The 19,398-nt window shown below is 39.5% G+C and overlaps 5 protein-coding genes across 7 annotated transcripts; all 5 read right to left on the bottom strand.

Annotated features, from left to right (window-relative positions):
* Window positions 1-1,626: 1,626 nt before the first annotated feature.
* Window positions 1,627-4,978, bottom strand: LOC116930305 (solute carrier family 26 member 6). 2 transcript variants are annotated; one of them, XM_032937700.2, is made up of 6 exons: window positions 4,721-4,978; window positions 4,371-4,647; window positions 4,122-4,316; window positions 3,937-4,047; window positions 2,649-3,874; window positions 1,627-2,582 (listed from the first exon to the last, which is right to left on the bottom strand). In XM_032937700.2, exons 2-6 carry the CDS (start codon window positions 4,495-4,497, stop codon window positions 2,076-2,078), a joined length of 2,166 nt encoding a protein of 721 aa, XP_032793591.2. In that variant the 5' UTR covers window positions 4,498-4,647; window positions 4,721-4,978; the 3' UTR covers window positions 1,627-2,075. The 2 variants fall into 2 exon arrangements, with proteins under 2 accessions (XP_032793591.2, XP_032793592.2); XM_032937701.2 differs by lacking the exon at window positions 4,721-4,978 and having other exon boundaries at window positions 4,122-4,309; window positions 4,371-4,511.
* A 1,421-nt stretch (window positions 4,979-6,399) lies between these two features.
* LOC116930308 (methyltransferase-like 26) lies at window positions 6,400-7,883 on the bottom strand. 2 transcript variants are annotated; one of them, XM_032937703.2, is made up of 4 exons: window positions 7,743-7,883; window positions 7,462-7,529; window positions 7,267-7,400; window positions 6,400-7,207 (listed from the first exon to the last, which is right to left on the bottom strand). In XM_032937703.2, the coding sequence occupies exons 3-4, from the start codon at window positions 7,267-7,269 to the stop codon at window positions 6,548-6,550; spliced, it is 663 nt and encodes a 220-aa protein (XP_032793594.2). In that variant the 5' UTR covers window positions 7,270-7,400; window positions 7,462-7,529; window positions 7,743-7,883; the 3' UTR covers window positions 6,400-6,547. The 2 variants fall into 2 exon arrangements, with proteins under 2 accessions (XP_032793594.2, XP_045035028.1); XM_045179093.1 differs by having other exon boundaries at window positions 7,267-7,404.
* Window positions 7,884-9,388: 1,505 nt separating this feature from the next.
* Window positions 9,389-10,701, bottom strand: LOC116930306. Its single transcript, XM_032937702.2, has 2 exons — window positions 10,422-10,701; window positions 9,389-10,329 (listed from the first exon to the last, which is right to left on the bottom strand). Exons 1-2 carry the CDS (start codon window positions 10,572-10,574, stop codon window positions 9,571-9,573), a joined length of 912 nt encoding a protein of 303 aa, XP_032793593.2. The 5' UTR covers window positions 10,575-10,701; the 3' UTR covers window positions 9,389-9,570.
* A 2,150-nt stretch (window positions 10,702-12,851) lies between these two features.
* Window positions 12,852-15,489, bottom strand: LOC116930314 (very-long-chain 3-oxoacyl-CoA reductase-B). Its single transcript, XM_032937716.2, has 9 exons — window positions 15,303-15,489; window positions 15,053-15,241; window positions 14,913-14,959; window positions 14,756-14,831; window positions 14,500-14,657; window positions 13,912-14,091; window positions 13,622-13,837; window positions 13,344-13,461; window positions 12,852-13,272 (listed from the first exon to the last, which is right to left on the bottom strand). Exons 2-9 carry the CDS (start codon window positions 15,210-15,212, stop codon window positions 13,121-13,123), a joined length of 1,107 nt encoding a protein of 368 aa, XP_032793607.2. The 5' UTR covers window positions 15,213-15,241; window positions 15,303-15,489; the 3' UTR covers window positions 12,852-13,120.
* Window positions 15,490-16,611: 1,122 nt separating this feature from the next.
* Window positions 16,612-19,220, bottom strand: LOC116930316 (very-long-chain 3-oxoacyl-CoA reductase-B). The gene is made up of 7 exons (XM_032937718.2): window positions 18,618-19,220; window positions 18,488-18,534; window positions 18,337-18,412; window positions 18,119-18,276; window positions 17,607-17,786; window positions 17,332-17,547; window positions 16,612-17,130 (listed from the first exon to the last, which is right to left on the bottom strand). Exons 1-7 carry the CDS (start codon window positions 18,769-18,771, stop codon window positions 16,969-16,971), a joined length of 993 nt encoding a protein of 330 aa, XP_032793609.2. The 5' UTR covers window positions 18,772-19,220; the 3' UTR covers window positions 16,612-16,968.
* Window positions 19,221-19,398: the final 178 nt, after the last annotated feature.

Raw genomic sequence — 19,398 nt, forward strand, 5'->3', positions numbered from 1 at the left:
CGAGCTGGAACTTTAAAAAAAAAAAAATTAAATCTTTTAAATTTATGGCTTGTTGATAAACTTTTGATATAGGAGTTCACAGAAAACACTTTCTGTCCTGTCTTTTCTTTGATTATTTTCACTTTTACATCCTGCGAGGAAATATCTTTCTTCGATGAAACACCGCAGATCCGCTAGAATTTGAATCGCTAAAAATGTTGCGTGACAAATCACGTGGCAGCCGACATCCTGTGGACAGCTTGTTTAACGCATAATCGGAAATAGGGAAATGACACGGAGCAAGTGGTCTGTAGAACCGATGGCGTTGATAGTGTCCTTTTCGCACGTCGTCCAAGGTCTTGATGACAAATCCCTTTGATCATGACCGGATGTATAGATGCTAAAACGAGATGGATGCATCATACCAACTAACAAACAACATGATTTCTTCTCTACATGATAGATTCTACTAGGATTCAATTAGCCGTACTCTATCACTCGTCAAGCATCGTTACTTTCTCTGGATGTCGAACGCGACCGATTCGATGGCATCGTTCCCACGCGTTTCTATTGCAAAGGATAGTTTTATGATCTTCTTTGGTCCCGGATTCAGACACACGCAAAAAAGGATCAGACCGATCCGTTTCTGGCATCGGCACTGACGCATGTAGCTCAAATTCTCGTTTCCAGCACCTACGTACTCGTATTCGTATTGATGGAATCGCCTACCAGCAAAACGAGTTCATCCGCTGGAAAAATTACACTTTTGTACAGTATGGGTTTGCTGTAGGTTAAGGGTGCCAGTGTCCTTCATTTGGGACGGCGGTCAAGTGCGTAAATTAATTTCCGATTTCTTTCGTGCTCATCCTTAAAGTTTCATTGAAAAACCATCAGTCTGGCTTGCAGTGAATATCATTTGTTTTATGACCGGCCAATGAACTCGTGTGATCAGATGATTCGATTAGAAGCTACCTCAAAGCGGGTGGATGAGGTGAAGCATTATGTTTGTGAACAAGCATATGAATTAAAAAAAAAAAAAGGTGAATAGAAGAACAGTGAAAGCCCGATAGCACCGTTGTCATCATAACTAATACATCCGGTCCGGAAATCCAAATAATGGGAGTAAAATTCATAACAAAATGGAGATATATTTTTTTTTCTCTTTGAAAGGACATTCCACTGCTCAAAAGAAATTTGTCAAATTACATCATAGTGTAGCAATCAATGCTTTTGGTACGAGTTCCGCTAGGCTGTTTGAATTACTTTCTTTAAAACATTTTACTGCCCCTCATAAATGTTTAATTCAAGTGGCTTGTTCAAATGTTAGGTGGTCAACAAATGAGGTGACATCCGTTGAATCATGTTCTACATTCGCAGCTATTTCCTTACCCAATGAACTATTTTGTTTCGGTTTCCTAAGAATTCATGTGGCGATTTGATTCATCTTTACTACTAGAGCTCATTACCATCGTACCGGTACTCGTTTTCCAGCACGATTCAGAAGATGGTGATTGCACCATCCTTGCGTCAGCTAAACGTGACAGGAAAATTTTGTAATTAACTGGGAGTTATTTTGATGATTATTTATTTTTATTTTGACTTAAGATTTCCAACCAACAATAAAAAATAATAAGCAGAAACTCGAACGAGGCAGAAACCTATCTTTATTTATTGTTGTTCATCACGATTACAGTTTCCTCGATTCCAAAAGGTTGTCAAGTGCGAAAGAACTTTTTTTTTCCAAACTTTTCCGAAAAATCAACATAGATAGTTTTTTATACGGGTAAACTAAGCGGCAAACGATACTAGATGCGTATCGTGAACTATTCTCTCCACGTCCAACTGACTTTTTTAAAATACTTCTTTACAGAAAATACATGTGCACTCTCAATATCGCATTTGTGTCTAGGGCTTGGAAAGATAAATCTTTGGTGAATAAGAGATGGCACAACCGATGAGAACAAGACAACAAACAAAGAAGATAATACTTATACTAGATCACACCTATGGCCCATATTGCAGGGACGTGAAATTCCCGAAATCTATTAGCCTACTACAAAGCCAAATGGCCATGTTTGAGATAGGTAACCTAATAACTAGGGAACTATTGGAGAATTAAGGGAATTGTTAAATGCAAATTGATTTGAACTCTCGATTGTCATGACTGCATCTATAATAGAAGGATAGACCTGTGCCTTAGGAAACGTTTGAAAATAGTTACAGCGATCAAGTTGTTTGATCAACGGTTCAGAACAGTTGGCCAAAATAAGGGTGATACCTCTATCGTTTAGCAAGTCGGTGTGCAGAGACGTCAACACTTTTGTACCGCTCAGGTCGACGTAAGACAAGGCAGAGCAGTCGAGGATCAAGTGCTCGATAGTCACGATTGAGACGGCCGGTGTCGATATTGCCCCGCTGTTAAGCGACGTGCTGGCAAGGGGGTCCAGTGTCCCGTATTTTACATGCGCTGCTTGTATACTTAATGACTCTTTCTCTGCGGTTGAGGCGATTCTCGATGACAATGCGGCAGATTTGTAAGGACCCAAATGACTATCAACCACATGTCGGAAAGTCTCGGCATTGGCAAAATGAATGGCACCAGCCTAAGAAAAATAATACAAATATTATGATCAAATGCTAAATGTTTAGGCCATGTGACAATTTAATACCCAGCGGAATATCTTGATCCCGGGAGCCTCTACGGCGGACGGAAAATATTTTATGTCGACGTGCATTTCAGTGCCGTGTAAATGGCCGAGAGTTGCAGCATACGGGCGATGTCCACGATAGATTAAAACAGAAATTGAAGCTACAATTCCCATGCCGAGACCAATATCAATATCAACAATGACGACTGCTAAGAATGTAGCCATCCAGACAGCCGAGTCCAACGGTGAGGATTTCAATGTAGAAGTGAAATCGCGAAATTGTACAAACATTCCTTTAAGAGCAACGACAATTACTGAGGATAGGACGGCTAATGGCAGAGATTCGAACAATGGACCAACCCACAGCAGAATGATCAGTAGTAAAAAACAGGAAACGACGCTCGCTAGTTGCGTTTCGCCTCCAACAGATTCTTGTAACATACTTCGCGAGAGAGACGCTGAGACGGGCATACAAGAGAAAAATGAGCCAAATACATTTGCGGCTCCTTGAGCCAGCAGTTCTTGGTTGTTTGAGATTTCATATCCTCGTTTTCTGGCGAAAATTTTTGCCATAGATAAACTAACAGCATAGGCTACGATGGCGACGGCGATTGTGTCTATCATGATCCGAGGTAATAATTCGTACGGTGGAACCCGTGGTTCGGGGAATCCAGTTGGGATATGATTTAGGGTTTTGATATCATAGTTGCTGGTCAAATCACCAAAATACGAAGCTATCGTTCCAATTACCAGGATAAAAAGTTCGGTTGGAAGAGGGAATTTGATTTTCTTCCCATACCAGGGTTTGAGCCAGTCGTTGTGAACGGCCATTACGGTTATCGCGACGCAAGAGGTAAGAGCTTCTGCGGGATTGGCTGTAGGAAGGGCACTGAATATCGCGACTACCGAACGAATGAGCCTAAATGGTCCATTGAACCGAGTTATTTTTAATCCCAACAGATTTTTAGTCTGGGAGACGACAACGTGAATTGCAGCAGCTGTTGTAAATCCACTAACGAGGTGGTCGGACAAGATTATTCCCAAAACTCCTAACCTGAGAATCCCCATTAGAATTTGCCAGAGTCCAACCATAAGACATACTGCAGTTGCCACTTCCAGACTAGTAAAGTGATTACTGCTAATGTTGTCAGTTTTCAATAAAGATCCACTTGAAAAGTTGGCTATCTCATGATTACTATACTGGTCTACAATTTTACCAGTCATCAGAGTAGTCACAGCAAAGGTACCTAACATACATAAAAATAATACAAAATCTGAAGGTTTATAGTTTTCTCTATGTCAAATATACCGATTGAGATATGATGAGAAGTTCCAAGACACACATAAATTAAGACAGGGAAAAAAGCCATGTATAAGCCAATTATGGGAGGCACACCACCTAAGAGAGCATAACCCATACCTAAAATGACAAACATTTTCCTGAAAAATTGCTGAAATTACTTTAATAAAAAGCAAAGCAAAAGAAAAAATTACCTTGAGGTATGTGCATGATTGCAACTGTGCAACCTGCCATGAAATCTCCCAAAAACTGTTCTTTCCACGAGTACTTGGACATCCACTTTATGATTGGAAATAATCCATGCCAAAAATCTCTTGATAACATTGCAGTACAGTGACCAGAACAACTAGCCTTGAATTGCTGAAGCTTTCCTGCATCAGGCCTGTCAGCTAGAATACATTTAAATAATGAGAATGCCCAAAAGTATAGCAAATTTTACATACCCCTATTTTTAACAGGTGGTGTTTCATTTTTCTGAAAATCATCATCAAACTGCCCTTGATGTGGAAAAACTTTCCTTTCAATTTTAAATATAAGAATGTGCTGCTCATCAGATGCAATACTAGTCATTTTTTTAAGTGATTATATGACCACAATAAAAGTATTTCCAACTGAAGACAGTCAAACAATCATATGGTAGATTAGTTACTCGCAAACCACTAACAGGGCAACACAAATCATGAGTTTCAGTTCTAAGCTCAACTCTTTAAGTGGCTTATCCTGTGGTGAGGGATAAAATTTTTAAATATTAACAAACATAAAAAAATCTAAAAAAATTGTCTTCAATACTAACTTGAACAAGTACAATATTTGCCTAGGTCCACAACAAGTCTAGCCTATACTATGTCGCAATCGTATGAGGCTGATCGACTTGTCATTTTACGAATAAGTGAAATGGTTTAACCATAATAAAGGTAGGCGTATTCATTCGCAAGATCAACTGAATTGGCATACAGGATCTGGCACAAAAGATTTTTTGCTACTGCACGTAGCCACTGATAAACTATAAGTTGCACCGTTTCGTCATTTGTCGAGTATTTGTTATTATCTGGTGAAACTCATTTCATGCTCGGTAGATGGCAATGTATGAAACGGCTATCCATTTCTGTATAACTTATGAAAAAATATTCATACACAAAAAAGTTTTAAAAAAATGAATATTGTTACTTAAGTCTATTGGATCTAGTATATATCTAGAGCGCAAAATACAAACAACTTCTTGTCCAACATTTTTTTTGTTTATGAAAATTATGTTTATTATTTTACAGAAATGGATAGCTCTTGGTAAGGGCTATCCATTTCTGTAAAATTTATTAACTTGGTAAGGGCGATCCATTTCTGTAAAATTTATTAATTTTTGCCTTATAGTTTTCCCGCAATAAATAATTGAAATATTGACCCGCTAAACCGCACTGACCTACCCGAAAACTGGCGAAGCGGTTTACTTTCCTAATTAGTATACCCTAAGCAATATTTTTGCAGAATTGGATAGACCTTTTCACGATTTATCCATTCCTATAATTATTAAAATTTTGGACCTATAGTTTTCCCGATTCTCCCCAAATCGGGTTTTGGAACCTTTTTTCTCCGACCCGCACCAACCCAATTGCGCGTAGATGACAATTCACATTAGTTGTAATGAAAACACACCAATATTTAATTTATTCCTGTGCTATAAAATTAAACACGATATAATAAAGGTATAAATAGTTTATTAACAAAATAGTAAGTTAGAAACAACTAAATTACTGACAAGCGGACTGGTGTCGACTGCCACTGCGACAGCCCCTTCGATTGAATTAATTTGAGGGGGGGTCCCATGACCGCATGCCGACTAGCGCTCGGCCCCACGCCAATCGGGGAGCTTTTTAGTCGATCCGGTGCGGGGATAATCTTAATCGGGGAAGTGATTTCGGTGCTCGGTACCACTCGATTTCGGTGATATCGGTGATCGGTGCCTTCCCCGATAATCAATGAATAGTGATCTAAATTGGCAGTTGCCCTGCGGCCAAAAAGAACAAAATGTGACCCTAGTCATGCGATGCTCGTTGGCCTATCAGAACTCAAGGTCACTGGTAAGACTAACCCCCTATGGCTGAAGCGGTGCTATCGGTGCAGCACCGATTATAGCACCGTTCCGCACCGAACTTCCCCGATTCATTAATCGGGGAAGCTTAACAGTGTCACCGATTAGAATGTGATCGTGGCCGAGCCCTACTCGGGGGCCACTGTTGGGGGGGTCCAATGACCGCATGCCGACGGTCTGGCGGAGACCAAGTTGTGCCGAGACCCCGAAAAATAGCCCCGCCATCAACGCTATCTGTGGGGCGAAGTCTCAGAAAAAAAGTAGAGTCGGTCCGGTCGGCGATGTGACTAGTGAGGATGCAGTTTCGCAAGTATACCTATCGGAAAACTGGGGTACCCCAGAGGTTTGATAGAATCCTTATCGGGAAATTGTGTATGAGAATGTAATGAGCATGTATGAAAATGTGTTTATTAAGAGGAAATCATGATTTTTGTAAAACACATTTTACCGGTTATAAAATAAACTTTGAATATTAACTACTCAACTTCGATCATAGTTTTAAGATGACGTCACGCCATTTACTCACGTTTCACATCACATCAATTTCACTTCGATTGCAAATATTTTTTTCCAAACAAGGGTTTTATTGTTCGATGGCATTTCTTCAATCTCCATCAGTTCTAACCCGTTTCGATTAGCAACGCTTTGCAATTCATCAATGTCTCGCAAACCCCATTGAGCATCTCGGGCTTTTAGGGATTGGTTAAAATTAATATTGCTCTCAGGGCTTATCACTCCGTGATGCGCATAAGGTCCGTATGTTATTAGCAAGCCTTTGGAACTTAATAATTTACCAGCTTTCTCAAACAAGGATAGCGTGCATTCCCAAGGGCTAATGTGCATCATGTTGATATTTATAATCAAATCAAAATTTTCCCGAGCCAAATTCCAGCGATCAATAGGATCTGTCACATCGATGGCTAAAGGAGACAAAACATTGGTTAAACCCGATTCTACTACATACTCTTGTATGCTCGGCAAATTAGAAATGGTGAATTCTGAAGGCTGAAATGTCATGAAAGGCAAACTCTTGGCAAAGTGAACAACTTGCTGCCCAGTTCCAGAGGAAATTTCTAAGCAAAAGAGATGACTATCCTTGTTTTTTTCATAAGGGTAATATTTTTGCAAAACTTCCAAAATTGGACCCTTATTACGATCTGCAGATGGAGCAAACAGTTTGTTATTGCCCATTTTCTGCAAAATACTTGAGAGGTTATATTCAGGTTAATTACTTAACATGTATCATATTATACCATTAGAAATGGGATTGTCTTCTTTAGATTTTGCAGAAAATCCAGAACATGAAACAGTATGAAGATGTTCCCACTGTTTACAACAGTGTAGCATTTGCTGAATTACAAGCTGGCAAGCAGATTCTTGATAATTGCTAGCTTTAGTTGATACACTGTTAGTAACATATTTCATAACATTTTCAATGCAGCACTTACCTTGTAAACACTTCTGAATCTCACAAGCTGTTTTTTTGCATGGATCCTTCCTTAGCATTGAAACTAAACTGTATGTAAAAAAAATCTATATATTATTTGCTTAAATTATATGGATTCATGGAGCACAAAGATGATTTTGATATCAATGACGTCCGATTTCTCCCAATCTTGTTAGCAACTTGTCACAAGTACAATACAGAAGTATCCCATTTCGACAGTTACGGGACAAAATTCTTATTAGATTATTATTGCAAATAAATAAAAAATATTACAACACTCACCGTTAAACAAATACTCGTGAGAATGAAATTTAACTGAAGAAAAATGTTAACAAGCCCAAATACCGACCGAGGGAATGGTTATTTCGTCTGCAGACTCGCGGAAAACAAATCTGAAGCGGAGTTGCATTATCGACGAAAACCACTGCAGTAAAAATTTCAGCTCGAAAAAAAAAATAGATAAGAAGAGAATCCAAATGACTAAAGGATGACGCAGCAAAAATTACATCATGTTTTCTCGGTGAGAATACGTAAATGATAAAAAAATCATCGATGTACAAATACATCTAAAATCAAGAAGTTGTTGCATGTTGCTATGTAGCTTGTATAACAATGTCCCATATCCCGTGTGCAAGCAAATCTAACGCTCCAAACATCTGTTTTTGAAATTTTCTAATTCTAGTGTTAGCAATTTAATAACACGATGTCTGTCTCGTGAACTCTGAATGTGTGTGTATATAGTGACGACACAAGTTAGTTTATACATAAATCAATTCCTTAAAATGGCGATGAACTTCGAGCAAGTCATCGAAACTTCCAGTTTTGATTCCCGTCCTGCGGGCATCGCTTGTACATGTTAATTCTACCACCCGCTAATTCCGGATTTCTAGTTAATCAATAAAAAAAATTGTCGCACCCAAAGTTTGTAAGACACAAACCTGATATGTTAAAATAAGGAAGAAATCCCAAGTGCAAATAGTATTATATATCATATCATGTTGATTCCAAATGTTAAGACTCAAATAACTAGTCTATCGTATGTCACTTGAAAGTGATAAGCATTAGCTTTCTTTTTGACAGAAAGTAAAATTTCTGGTCAAAAATGTTGCTAATTGCTGAGTGCCACTACTTGTCAAATATATCCATGCCAGTTTCTCCTATTTGTTTGTCTCCTTCAGCTGGATTTATCGTTGTAGGCCTATCCACGTCAATCTTCCAATCGTTATTATATTTTTGATTTTCCCATTTCGGTTCCATTTCCACACGACTTGTTGCCCTAAACCATCTTGAGCGGTTCTTGTTTGAATCGACTTAACGAGTTGCTATGGTAATATATCTAATCATACCCCGCCATCTTCGCGACACGGTCCGTAGACTAATTGGATTAATTGACCGTGTCTCTGTCGTCTCAATTTCTTTTAATATCATGAAAGGCCAAACTGTTTTGCCTAAAAGTTTTTTCGTGATACTATCCTACCTACAAAAGAAGGCAGTACAAATTGGAATAACAGAAACACGTGTGGCGTAAAATGGAAGGACAACAAGCTGGTTGCAATTATGATCGGCTTTCGACAACAATAGCCATTTCTAACAATCGTTGACGGTACGCGAGCGGCGCCGCTGAAACAACGGCCATGATATAATAAATCATCCGTCACGATTCAATATATTTAAAGAAGATATGCCCTTCTGGCAGCCTTAGCTAGCCTTTTGTGGTCATAACAGGAATCCTAATATGGCCATGTAAAAAAAAGAGCAGAGCACACGACACAAAAGGAGCAGCACCTGAACTGATTTTCCCCCTATAGAAATATATGTGTAGGCCTAATCAAGTATTCTTTTTTAATTTGGCCTAAGCAAAATTAAGTTTACAGGCTTTTGCGGTAATTTTCATTTGCCGTATTAAGTAATAAAACAAAGACACTAAATATGGTTACAATTGATGTATATATATATATACTTGACTAGTTTTCCTAGACCTCACCCCTCGTCGAGGAGAACGCCAATTTGAGAAATGAATATTTACAAGAAAAAGTCATAGCACAGCAATGTAAGATGAAATGCTAAGCTACGTACATGCATACATTCGCAATCAATGACGTATCAGAGACTATGGAGAAATACTCGTTTTCAATTCTTCCTTTGACAGAGAAGGAGACGTCGTGGTGGAATAGATATCCATACTTCTAAGAGATTTAATGATTTCCATCAAAATTCGAAAGGCTTCTACGTTGACTGGTCTTTCTGAAAGATTTCTCGAGTTAGCCACCGGCGATTTTGTTCGATTTTGCGAATTGTAAGAGGCTTGTAACAGTAGCTTGTTGACCGGTTGTCGATAATGGATCTCCGAATCCGGAATGGGCAATCGAAGTTCAAATCTTTCCCGCTCTTTCTCCCGCGTCGCCGTCCGGGCAACCGGCAATCCAGAGGCCTGCTTCTGACGATAGCCGCCTTCCGCCTCGTCATCTCTTTGTACGGATCGTGGAGCGCCGTACGGCAGAGGATTGTATACCGCGTTCCAGAATTTATTGAACAACTTGGATGTATCCCCCTGAGAAGCGGAAGTGTCACCGCTTTTAAATCCTTTGAAATTAGGGTCCCAGCCTGAGGTCCGGTGGATCGGATTTCTTCCACCGAGAAGTTGTGTTATGTAATCCTCCTTGTTTGATGGAACGGTTGATATCTCGGTGTCGGACATTGGATCATTCGATTGGTCATTGATAGGCTTACGTTTGTTACGCAGGAAGAGCTCTTCGTCGCCGGATGCCTTCCAGTATAGCGGATGATGGCGAATGCTTCTCATAGGGGGCATTAGTTGCCATGGATGTGAGGAAACGGAACTTATTATCCTCGTGATTCCAGATGACACCTGTACCACACGCGAAGCAATCAAACAAGTTACAGCTAACAAGTTCTATATAATTTCATGAATAATAATGATATTATTGTCACTGTACATACTTCAGGCGATTTGAAGAGTCGTTTCTCGCGATGAAGGCTGCCGTCTATTCCATCGCCATCGGCCAACTGGTGGATGGCGAAGCTGCCGACGAGGTTGCAGCCGCAGAGCAGAGAACACCAGCACAAAACGTGAAGCCAAGCGAAACTATTCATTTTCTTTCTTATTTATGTTTGTTTGACAAAGATAAAAGAATGACAAGAATTGCTGCTTCGACGTATGCAGCAGCGGCCCTGGTTTTCAAGCTTCCAGAACGATACTGAGACTTGCTGCTCATGTCTCGTCACTATTCATAATGTATTTTGGGGGGTTTTTTGGGTAGAAGACGTAATCGGATTGCCCACGTGACTTAATTTTAATTCTCCCACGTTGGAAAATTAAAATTAAAAAAACGAACACTGGCTTCTGCTTCTTTATGCATGCGGACAAGACCCTCTTTTCTGTCGGGTTTCACGTTACATTACGATAGTTAAATGAACTTTGAGGGCTTCTTTCGGGCTGTTCACGCACTTTGATCGGAAATCCAGTGAGGTGACGCCTCTTTTAGCGCGCATAAATCCAATAAGTAATGTGTGCGCAGTAGGATTCATCGCATCTGCAACGTGCTACCCCAAACGAGTTGTTTTATACGTGTATAAGCAAATGGTGACTGGTGTTTCACAGACACGTTGCAGTAGACATTCAGAAAAAAAGAGGCGTTCACGTTTTTGAACACGCGTTTTGCTTAATCGTTTTGTTTGTCCCCTTCGTCTTTGCTGGAAAGGGACCATTTTGTGTTGCTATATCTTTTGCCTTCGCTACGACGTCAAATTGTAAATTGATCTGACCTAGACAGTGTCAGTAATAACGAATATACGAGATTGACGTAAGAAGACCTCGAAACTTTCTGCACAACTTTAAAACGAAAAGAGAAAAGCCATTCCACCATTTAATAAAAAAACGAAAAAAATTGGAAAGGGTAATGTATAGCCCAAGTAGAAAAAACAAATTAATTTGACCCTTCCAGTGATCACGTAGGCCATTCGCTTGGATATTGTCCAAAAAAATGATGTCATTGCACTTCGGAGATCAGACATTTTATGCACGTAGTCCTTTTAGGAAAACTTCCACATCGCATGGCAACAAGTCTCGCCAGCGAAGCATTTAGTTACCACACGATGAGAGGTTCAGCAACTAATTACAAATGGATAAGCCGTTTATTGAATTTTTTCGCTCTTCTTTCTGATTCAACCTCTTCATTATCATAATACAGCGCCGTCTTATCTTCCTTGTTGTTAGGAAAAACTGTTGATCACAAAGTTTCATATGTTTAAATTCGCAAACAGGTTTATCATTTGCGCTGTGCGAGTTTTGATGGTGGTGATTCCCCGAAAATCCAGAGCACAGATGTTGAAAAAAGTTGTTTGATAGTTTTAGGATAGTTTGAGAAATTAGCTGTCACTTTGCAGACTTAAGCGTAAAATTTCGATTTCTATGCAAGCCATCTTCGTGGCGCGTTGCCCGATTTTGTTGGCTTACTTTGTACTTTCTGCTGCCCTAATACCGGTTGTATCGGTAGCCAGTTCGATGAACTCCGTCGTTTTCGTGTCTACAGAACGGGTTGTCTTACATTGATTTCGAAATTTTATTTCTTCACAAGCGGTGGAATTTTAGGTCGAAGAGCAGCGAAAACCGTAATGCAGTCCCTTCGGAGAAACAAAAACTAGATAATTTTTTTTTTTTGGAAAGATGATTCAAAATACAGCTTTTAGATGATAGACCTAGATGTATCATTCAATAGCGATTAAACATCTCTAAAATCGTACACAATTTGATTGAACATGAGACGCTACGTCAAAACAGGTCAAAACTTTGTAGTTTTTATAACTTTGTCATCACCTTGTGATTAACTGACATAATCCTAATAATGCATGAAAATAAATTTGGTATTAAAAGGGCGTGTCTGGAATGAGTAAGATGCATGAATTGTTTGATAAAACATAAGGCTTTACATAATGAAAATAACGGAACATTCGTAGAAAACCTGAACATAACGACATTCTGGGCGTATTCCCTACTTTTTTTTATCGAATTATTCTTGTTAGACGTGTATTTCATCTTGAACAATTTATGAATAGACAACACCAAGTCATTATCTTGAACGTGAATGACCGTGACATAAAATACATCAAGTCGCAAATGTCATTGACATTTTGTCGAATTTCTTCCTTGCAGAAGCCAAACAAACGGAAGCTATTGTACCTCTCCACGACCGGCAAACAAGATGGACTAGTTGATTTCTCCTTCCCCGTTAGCCCTTTTTAACCTCTTAAACTTTCTATTCTGACCGATCCTGTCTATGTACGTGACCCGATTCAGCCAGAGAGAGTAACTATACGCAAATGGAAATGTGTAGCAAGAGAAACACTGGAAATTCAGTATGGCCATCTGCGTTGCTGGTCTAAAAGAAACTTTATTCAATCAACAAGTTCTCTTTACCTCCTCCCCCCTACTAAAAAAAAAAGGAAATAAATCAACAAGCTTTCCGCACATTGTGTCCTGCCCGTATAACACTATTCAAAAAAACAAGTTTTTCTTCCAGAGGTAAAGATTCATATTAGCATTTACGTAAAATAAAAGAAGCAAAAAGAGGCTAAATCTCAGGGAATATTGAAATCATGGACAGCCAAATTTTCATCATAAAGAAACAATAACACGAAATTTAAAAACCAGTTTGAGCATGTAGCGTAATGCCATAACGAGGAATTTGTGACAACGTCGGCCACATATCGTTTAAATCGCGATCCACTCGCGCTAATGAATGACGATCCACCGGAGCAACAGGAGGATTAACGACTGCCGTTGGAACGACGACTTGGTATGCAAAACCATAAAAATATTAGCATTGTTACTACTAAATACAAAGGACGCATGAAGACTGTTACCTTTGTTTTGCTGAGCACGTTTATCGAAGGCGCGTTTTCTCAGTCCCATCATTATGTTATACGTCACATTTGCCATACAAGACGGGGAAATCTGGTTCAACCGGCGATAGTAAATCCACTGAAAAAGCGTTAAGAAACATGCATTAAGAACTGTTGCCCAAGATTGGTGGTTTAAACCAATTTGGATTGATTGATGTGTCTGTTACGAAACAACTCCCGCCTATTTAGATATCATGGGAAGAAAAAAACAAAAGAAACGACTCTGCGTTCTGCCGCACCTGTAATTTATGAAACCAATAACCAGCCGAAGAGACTTCCAGTCCCCACGAATTCATGTTCCCGCGGGCAAAATCCGCGGGACTTGGAGCCATTATATTCGAGATCTTTATGCCACTCATTTTTGTAGCCACAAAACAAGGTAGAACGCACTGGATTTGGATACCAAATGGTTTGTACTCTAAAGCCAAATCTTCACTGAATTTGTAGACAAAAGCCTTCGTGGATTAAAGAGGAAAACATTATTTGGACGTTTAATCATATACATCTAATAGTATTTTTTAAAAAAAACCTTCGTGCTGGAGTAAAGAGACATGAGCGGAGTGGGCACAACGGCCGAACAAGAGGCCACGTTCAGGATGAATCCTTTCTTGCGCTCCGCCATTTGGCCGAGGACCATGATGGACATTTGAGTCACCGAAACGACGTTGCAGTTGACGACACGTTGGGCAAAACCTGATGCATCTGGTATCTACAGTTTAATGACAACGCGTTAAAATTGTTTGCACCGTCTGTTTGACGGCATTCGTCGGACAAGCGCCCAAAGAATGAATAAACAGTTGGATAATGACTTGTTTTTTTTTTTTTTTTGTCTTTTTTCTTTTTTTGCGTTGAAAAGAGAAATTAAGATGGGATGGAATTCACTGCTTCTCCAAGAAGAGAGTGATTTTGACATGCTTAACATGGACGTCAAGGAAACTTTCACTTTTCCGCGTCTGCGAGTATTAACTTTCGAATGAGAATGAAAATAAAACAAAAAAAAGGTGGTCTTCCAAATCGTTGAATGAGGAAAAACACTTAGCGTTTGATTTCATTACAACACACAGACCTTTTGCACAAGAATAAAATTAAACAAATGTGAGAGAATCTTTTTTGATACCTGATTAAGGTATTCCGGATATTTGTAAGACATGCCGACGTTGTTTATGAGGATGCCGATTTCAAGTCCGCTAATATCCCTAGCGATGCGTTCATAAATCTCGGCCCCTTGTGTAAAATCCACGTCGATAATGTGGGTTTCGACGTGATACCGGCATTCTTCAATAACAGCATTTATTATTATTAGTATAATTATTGTTATTTTAGTGACTTGTGGGAAAAGAGCCTATGATAAGAAAACATCAATGCAGTCTCACCAATGGTAGTGGCGAGAGCTTGTAATTTGTCTCGCGATCGACTAATCAGCACGATATTAAGTCCATTAGAGGCCAACTAAACATTCGTAACATGTAGTGGTATACATTAATTACGGGACTAATAAAAACATGATGGTCTAAGCAAGAAAAAGTATACCTGTTCGGCGTAAGCTCGGCCTATTCCATCAGTAGCACCGGTGATCACTGTTGCAAAATGCATTGTAATAATGAAATTTAAACGAATTAAATGATAACAAATATTAAAAATTCAAACAAAAAAAAGAAAGAAAAACTTGCCGGCCCATTTTCCGAGCTTTCTCGGTTTGATATTGTGACCCAGAACATGACCCAGATAGCAGGTGTAGAGGATTATCCAGAGTTCCTTCAGAATCATTCCCCAAAAAACGAGAAGGGACAGCAGACCAACCACCTCCAAAACTTTGTACCTCCACATCATGAGGGCAACGCGTCTACTTGTTTTTTAAACTGGGGCAGACAAACGAGTTTATTTTTTTCCTCTTTCTCTTTTACAAACTTGTTTCTACACCTATAGCTACGAAACAATTAAACGGCTCCACCACCTAATAGCCTCCTACGCCTGATACTTTTTTCGACTGGTCCTCCGGCTCTCTTTGCTGAAGAGTGAGCAGGCAACGACTGATACCTTCCGATGAGACCAGCAAGAAGGTATATGCATAGAAAGGAGGATCTAATCAGGACCAGGTCAAAGAGTGTCTGCCAAGATGGGATAGGCGTTTAAGCACGTAGACCGACGATTGCCCTGGGGCAAACGTATCGAAGCTACCACGAAAAACGGTACAAGATTAATATACATATTTTGCCAAATCGGAACTCTACCAAAATAAGAAACATCTTGGCCCTGAAAAAAAAAAGCAGAAACGCGTTATAACTAAATATGGCTCGTTTTCTGCAAGGTTAGCTCGAGATGTTAGGTACCGTAAAACTGAATGTAATTCCTAGAATTGAAAATATTTGGTCGGATACGGACAAAATGGAAGATTTTGGTCACGTGATACTAGAGAATAAAGTGGAAAAAAAAACGCACACAATCTTTTACGAGAAAGAGTAAAACTTCGACATTTCTTTTTTACAACGAAACATTTCAAGATTTATATCGTCTCTCCCCTACCTTCCCTTGTTTCCAAATGTCCTAAAGGCACCAGACTTACAAAAAAATCCACAACAAAATGCATATGAGGGGGCAGGGAGGTGAAAGTATATGTGCGTCTACTTGAAAAAATCTGCGTCGTTCCAGCAACGAGACCAAGTCCGAGTCTTTAGCATTCAGTGAACTGCACTACCATACGCAATCGCAAAGTTATCAGAAGGCAATTAGCTACGTGTTGTGTATCCGGAATTTTCTGTTCGAGAGAAATGTCATTGGTCCCCCTGAGTCCACTAGTTTTGGGCATTTGTTCTGGATTTCACTTGTATTCTATTATTATTCCGGAGGACGGAACTGCTTTCTTTCATTAACCATACATACGAAACAAAAATCGTCGTTTCCCTATTTTAAAGACTGAATAAAGCATTTGACCATAAGGTTACTATTTCTAAACTAGATCTGACAAATGGTATGTATTTTCTTTTTAAGTTCCATTCTGATGCCTCCGGCAAAGTAACCCCTTTTCCAAGAAACGCTCTCGGGTTTTTTCTTTTCTTTTCATGGTGGATGCATCCGCATACTAAAACAGGACCTTTACGGGGAATGTGGTCAGTCCACTTCATACAACAACAGGACTGGATTTTCGAGCATTCTTTAATCATGAAATGAATATGAAATTTTTAATTGGCATAAAATAGAAGACAATACAGAATAGAACGAGACACAAAAATCCTCGCTTATTTCTTTTATTGGCTTTCTTCTAGAAAAACGATAGATTGGCGTCACACACGTTTTATTATGTGAATTGTCAAACATGTCGTGACGACAGGTCCCGCTATGATTGAGTATGCATTAATTACAGACAATACAATCAGCAGTAACTAGACGCGGACATGAGGGGGGGGGGAAGGTAGATTAACACAAGAAGAAGACAGAGCAGAGCTATCTGGAAATGTCAACGAAATGCAGAACAATGGCGATATCAACATTGAAAATATTTTCGATATTTTTGCTAGACTTTTTGATTCGTTAGTAGAGCAACATAAGGCTTTTTTTTCTTTTCTATATGAAATCCAATTGGATCACTTTATTTATCTTTGGCGTTTTCCACGCCGTTTTCTTGTTTTTGTTGTTCCTGTTGCAGCTGGATTCTTTTAAGGGCGCGTTGACGAGTACCGTTTAAATTGGCGAACGTCACATTGACCACAGTTGAGGGCGAAATCATATTCAGCTTTGTGTAGTAACCCAACTGTATGCATACAAAATAGAGAGCATCTTAATTATCATTCCTTACTGTAAACTTAACAATGGCATAGACCAAGGGGAGGAATTAGCCATAGACCAGAGAAATTAACAAACTACACCAGGGGAAAGAAAGAAGTGGGTCACAACCACCTCTAGCACCAGGAAAAAAAAATTGAACGAAAATTAAAAAAAAATAAATAAATACCAGAATTTTGTGGACCCAAAAACCAGCTGAAGCGAATTCCAGACCCAATGATCTCATGTGGCCACGAACGAAATCTCTAGGTAGAGGAATTCTGAAAGCCGGTTTCTTGTACCGACTCATTTTAGATACCACGAAACCAGGCAACACGCATTGGATCTTGATACCGAGCGGGGCATACTCCAATGCCAAATCTTCACTAAACTTGTACACGTACGCCTAAAATCAAAAGTTTTGAAAATTGCGTTTCATGTTTTCTTGTGTACGACGATGTTTACCTTCGTGCTAGAGTACATGGTCATTAGGGGAGTCGGGAGAACAGCTGATGCTGAGGAAACATTTAAAATCAATCCCTTCTTGCGTTCCACCATTTGTCCCAGCACTAGAATGCACATTTGCGTAACAGAAACAACGTTGCAGTTGATCAGGGATAAGGAAAATTCTGCTGCATTGGGAACCTAGAAGTCCGCATGTTATAAAAATAAATTGATAAAATAAAACGCAATCTCAGCTAAGCAGTGAGAAAGAGATTCAAACGATTTCAGCACAGGTAACCGCAAAGGGCAATATTCTCTGTGTTTTGTAACAGATGCATAAAATAAAAAAAGGAAAATGATCCAAGCTGCCATCTGGTGAAGGTTAAGGAAGCCCACCACATTCCCCGTTCAAAACATTTTCCGCTTTCACTTTTCCCCGAGGGGGATACATTTCCACTTCTAACACATTCTTGCTATCTATGCTTTACACATGCATAGTTATGTCTAATAAGCATTAATCAAAATAAAATCACCTCAGCCAGGTATTCTGGATAGGCGTATGACATGCCGACATTGTTAATAAGAACGCCGATTTCAAGGCCTTCGATTTCTTTTTTGATACGATCATATATCTCAATTCCATTGGTGAAATCCACGTCGATGATTTTCGTTTTCACCTTGTATTGTGATTCTGGCAATAAATTTGGAATTTTAAAATAATCCTATGTGTTTATGTATGAACAAAAAATACCTATTTCGGCGGCCACATTCTGTAGTTTATAAGGTGAGCGACTAATCAAGACAATATTCAACCCATGTGAAGCCAACTAGATTTCGTATGAAGAAGAAAAAATAGATCAGAGTTCTCACAAAATATGGTCTATAATCGCTCTGGACGATACCTCTTCTGCGTACGCTCGGCCAATTCCGTCGGTGGCGCCGGTCACAACTGGAGAAAAGACAGGAAGTGAGGGAAATTCATATTGTCACTAGACAAATCAAAATATTGAAAAAAGAAACTCCTTGACCTACCGGCCCATTGTCCGATGTTTTTCAGCGAAAGCGAATGGCCTAAAGCGTGACCTATAAAGGTGCTGTAAAGAAACTTCCACACACCCCTTAACACAAACCACGAGACTGTGCCAATCGACGCCAGTCCGATGAGTTCCAATAGAGTATACTTCATGTTTGTAAAGATGAATGGACTATTTTTTTAAAATCGTATTCCAAACAGATTTTGAATTCACTGTCACAAGACACCAAGAGGCATTGGAGAACTAGCACTATTCGAATGAAAATGCAACACGTGCGACTCTGTCGTATTCCTAGGATAGTGGCCTATCCACTCGATCCCACCTTCCACTGCGTCTCACGGCTCGGCTCAAACTGACGCTGCTAGTAGCTCCACTCCTCGGGGTATATACACAGATATGCCATCACATGCAGTGTAAGCATGACCGGTTTTCATTTCGTAAGCTTTTGTGTTTGCTTGCATCTTTTTATTTTCTTTCTTAGTGCCTTTGGGCTTTTCTTCGGCTCTCAGCAAATAGAAGGCGTTTCTTGTTTTAAGGTGGTTGTGGGTCAACGTTGTTCATGGAACTTCCCTGAAGGAACTTAACCGGTTTCGTTTGTCAGTGAGACACTGCACTGGTCCTTACGAGGAAAATCAACGAGGCATACTAAACAAAAGCCATCAGTTCCTGAAGCACTCAAGATATATAAACTCGCCTACCCTTAGAATGGGCATGTTACGTAAGAGGACCACCCGAGTTACGGTTTCCAATTCCAGCAACACATTGTGCAGTGGTAATAA

The sequence above is a fragment of the Daphnia magna genome, linkage group LG9 (genome assembly GCF_020631705.1).
Source record: "Daphnia magna isolate NIES linkage group LG9, ASM2063170v1.1, whole genome shotgun sequence".
In the NCBI taxonomy this organism is placed as follows: Eukaryota; Metazoa; Arthropoda; class Branchiopoda; order Diplostraca; family Daphniidae; genus Daphnia; species Daphnia magna.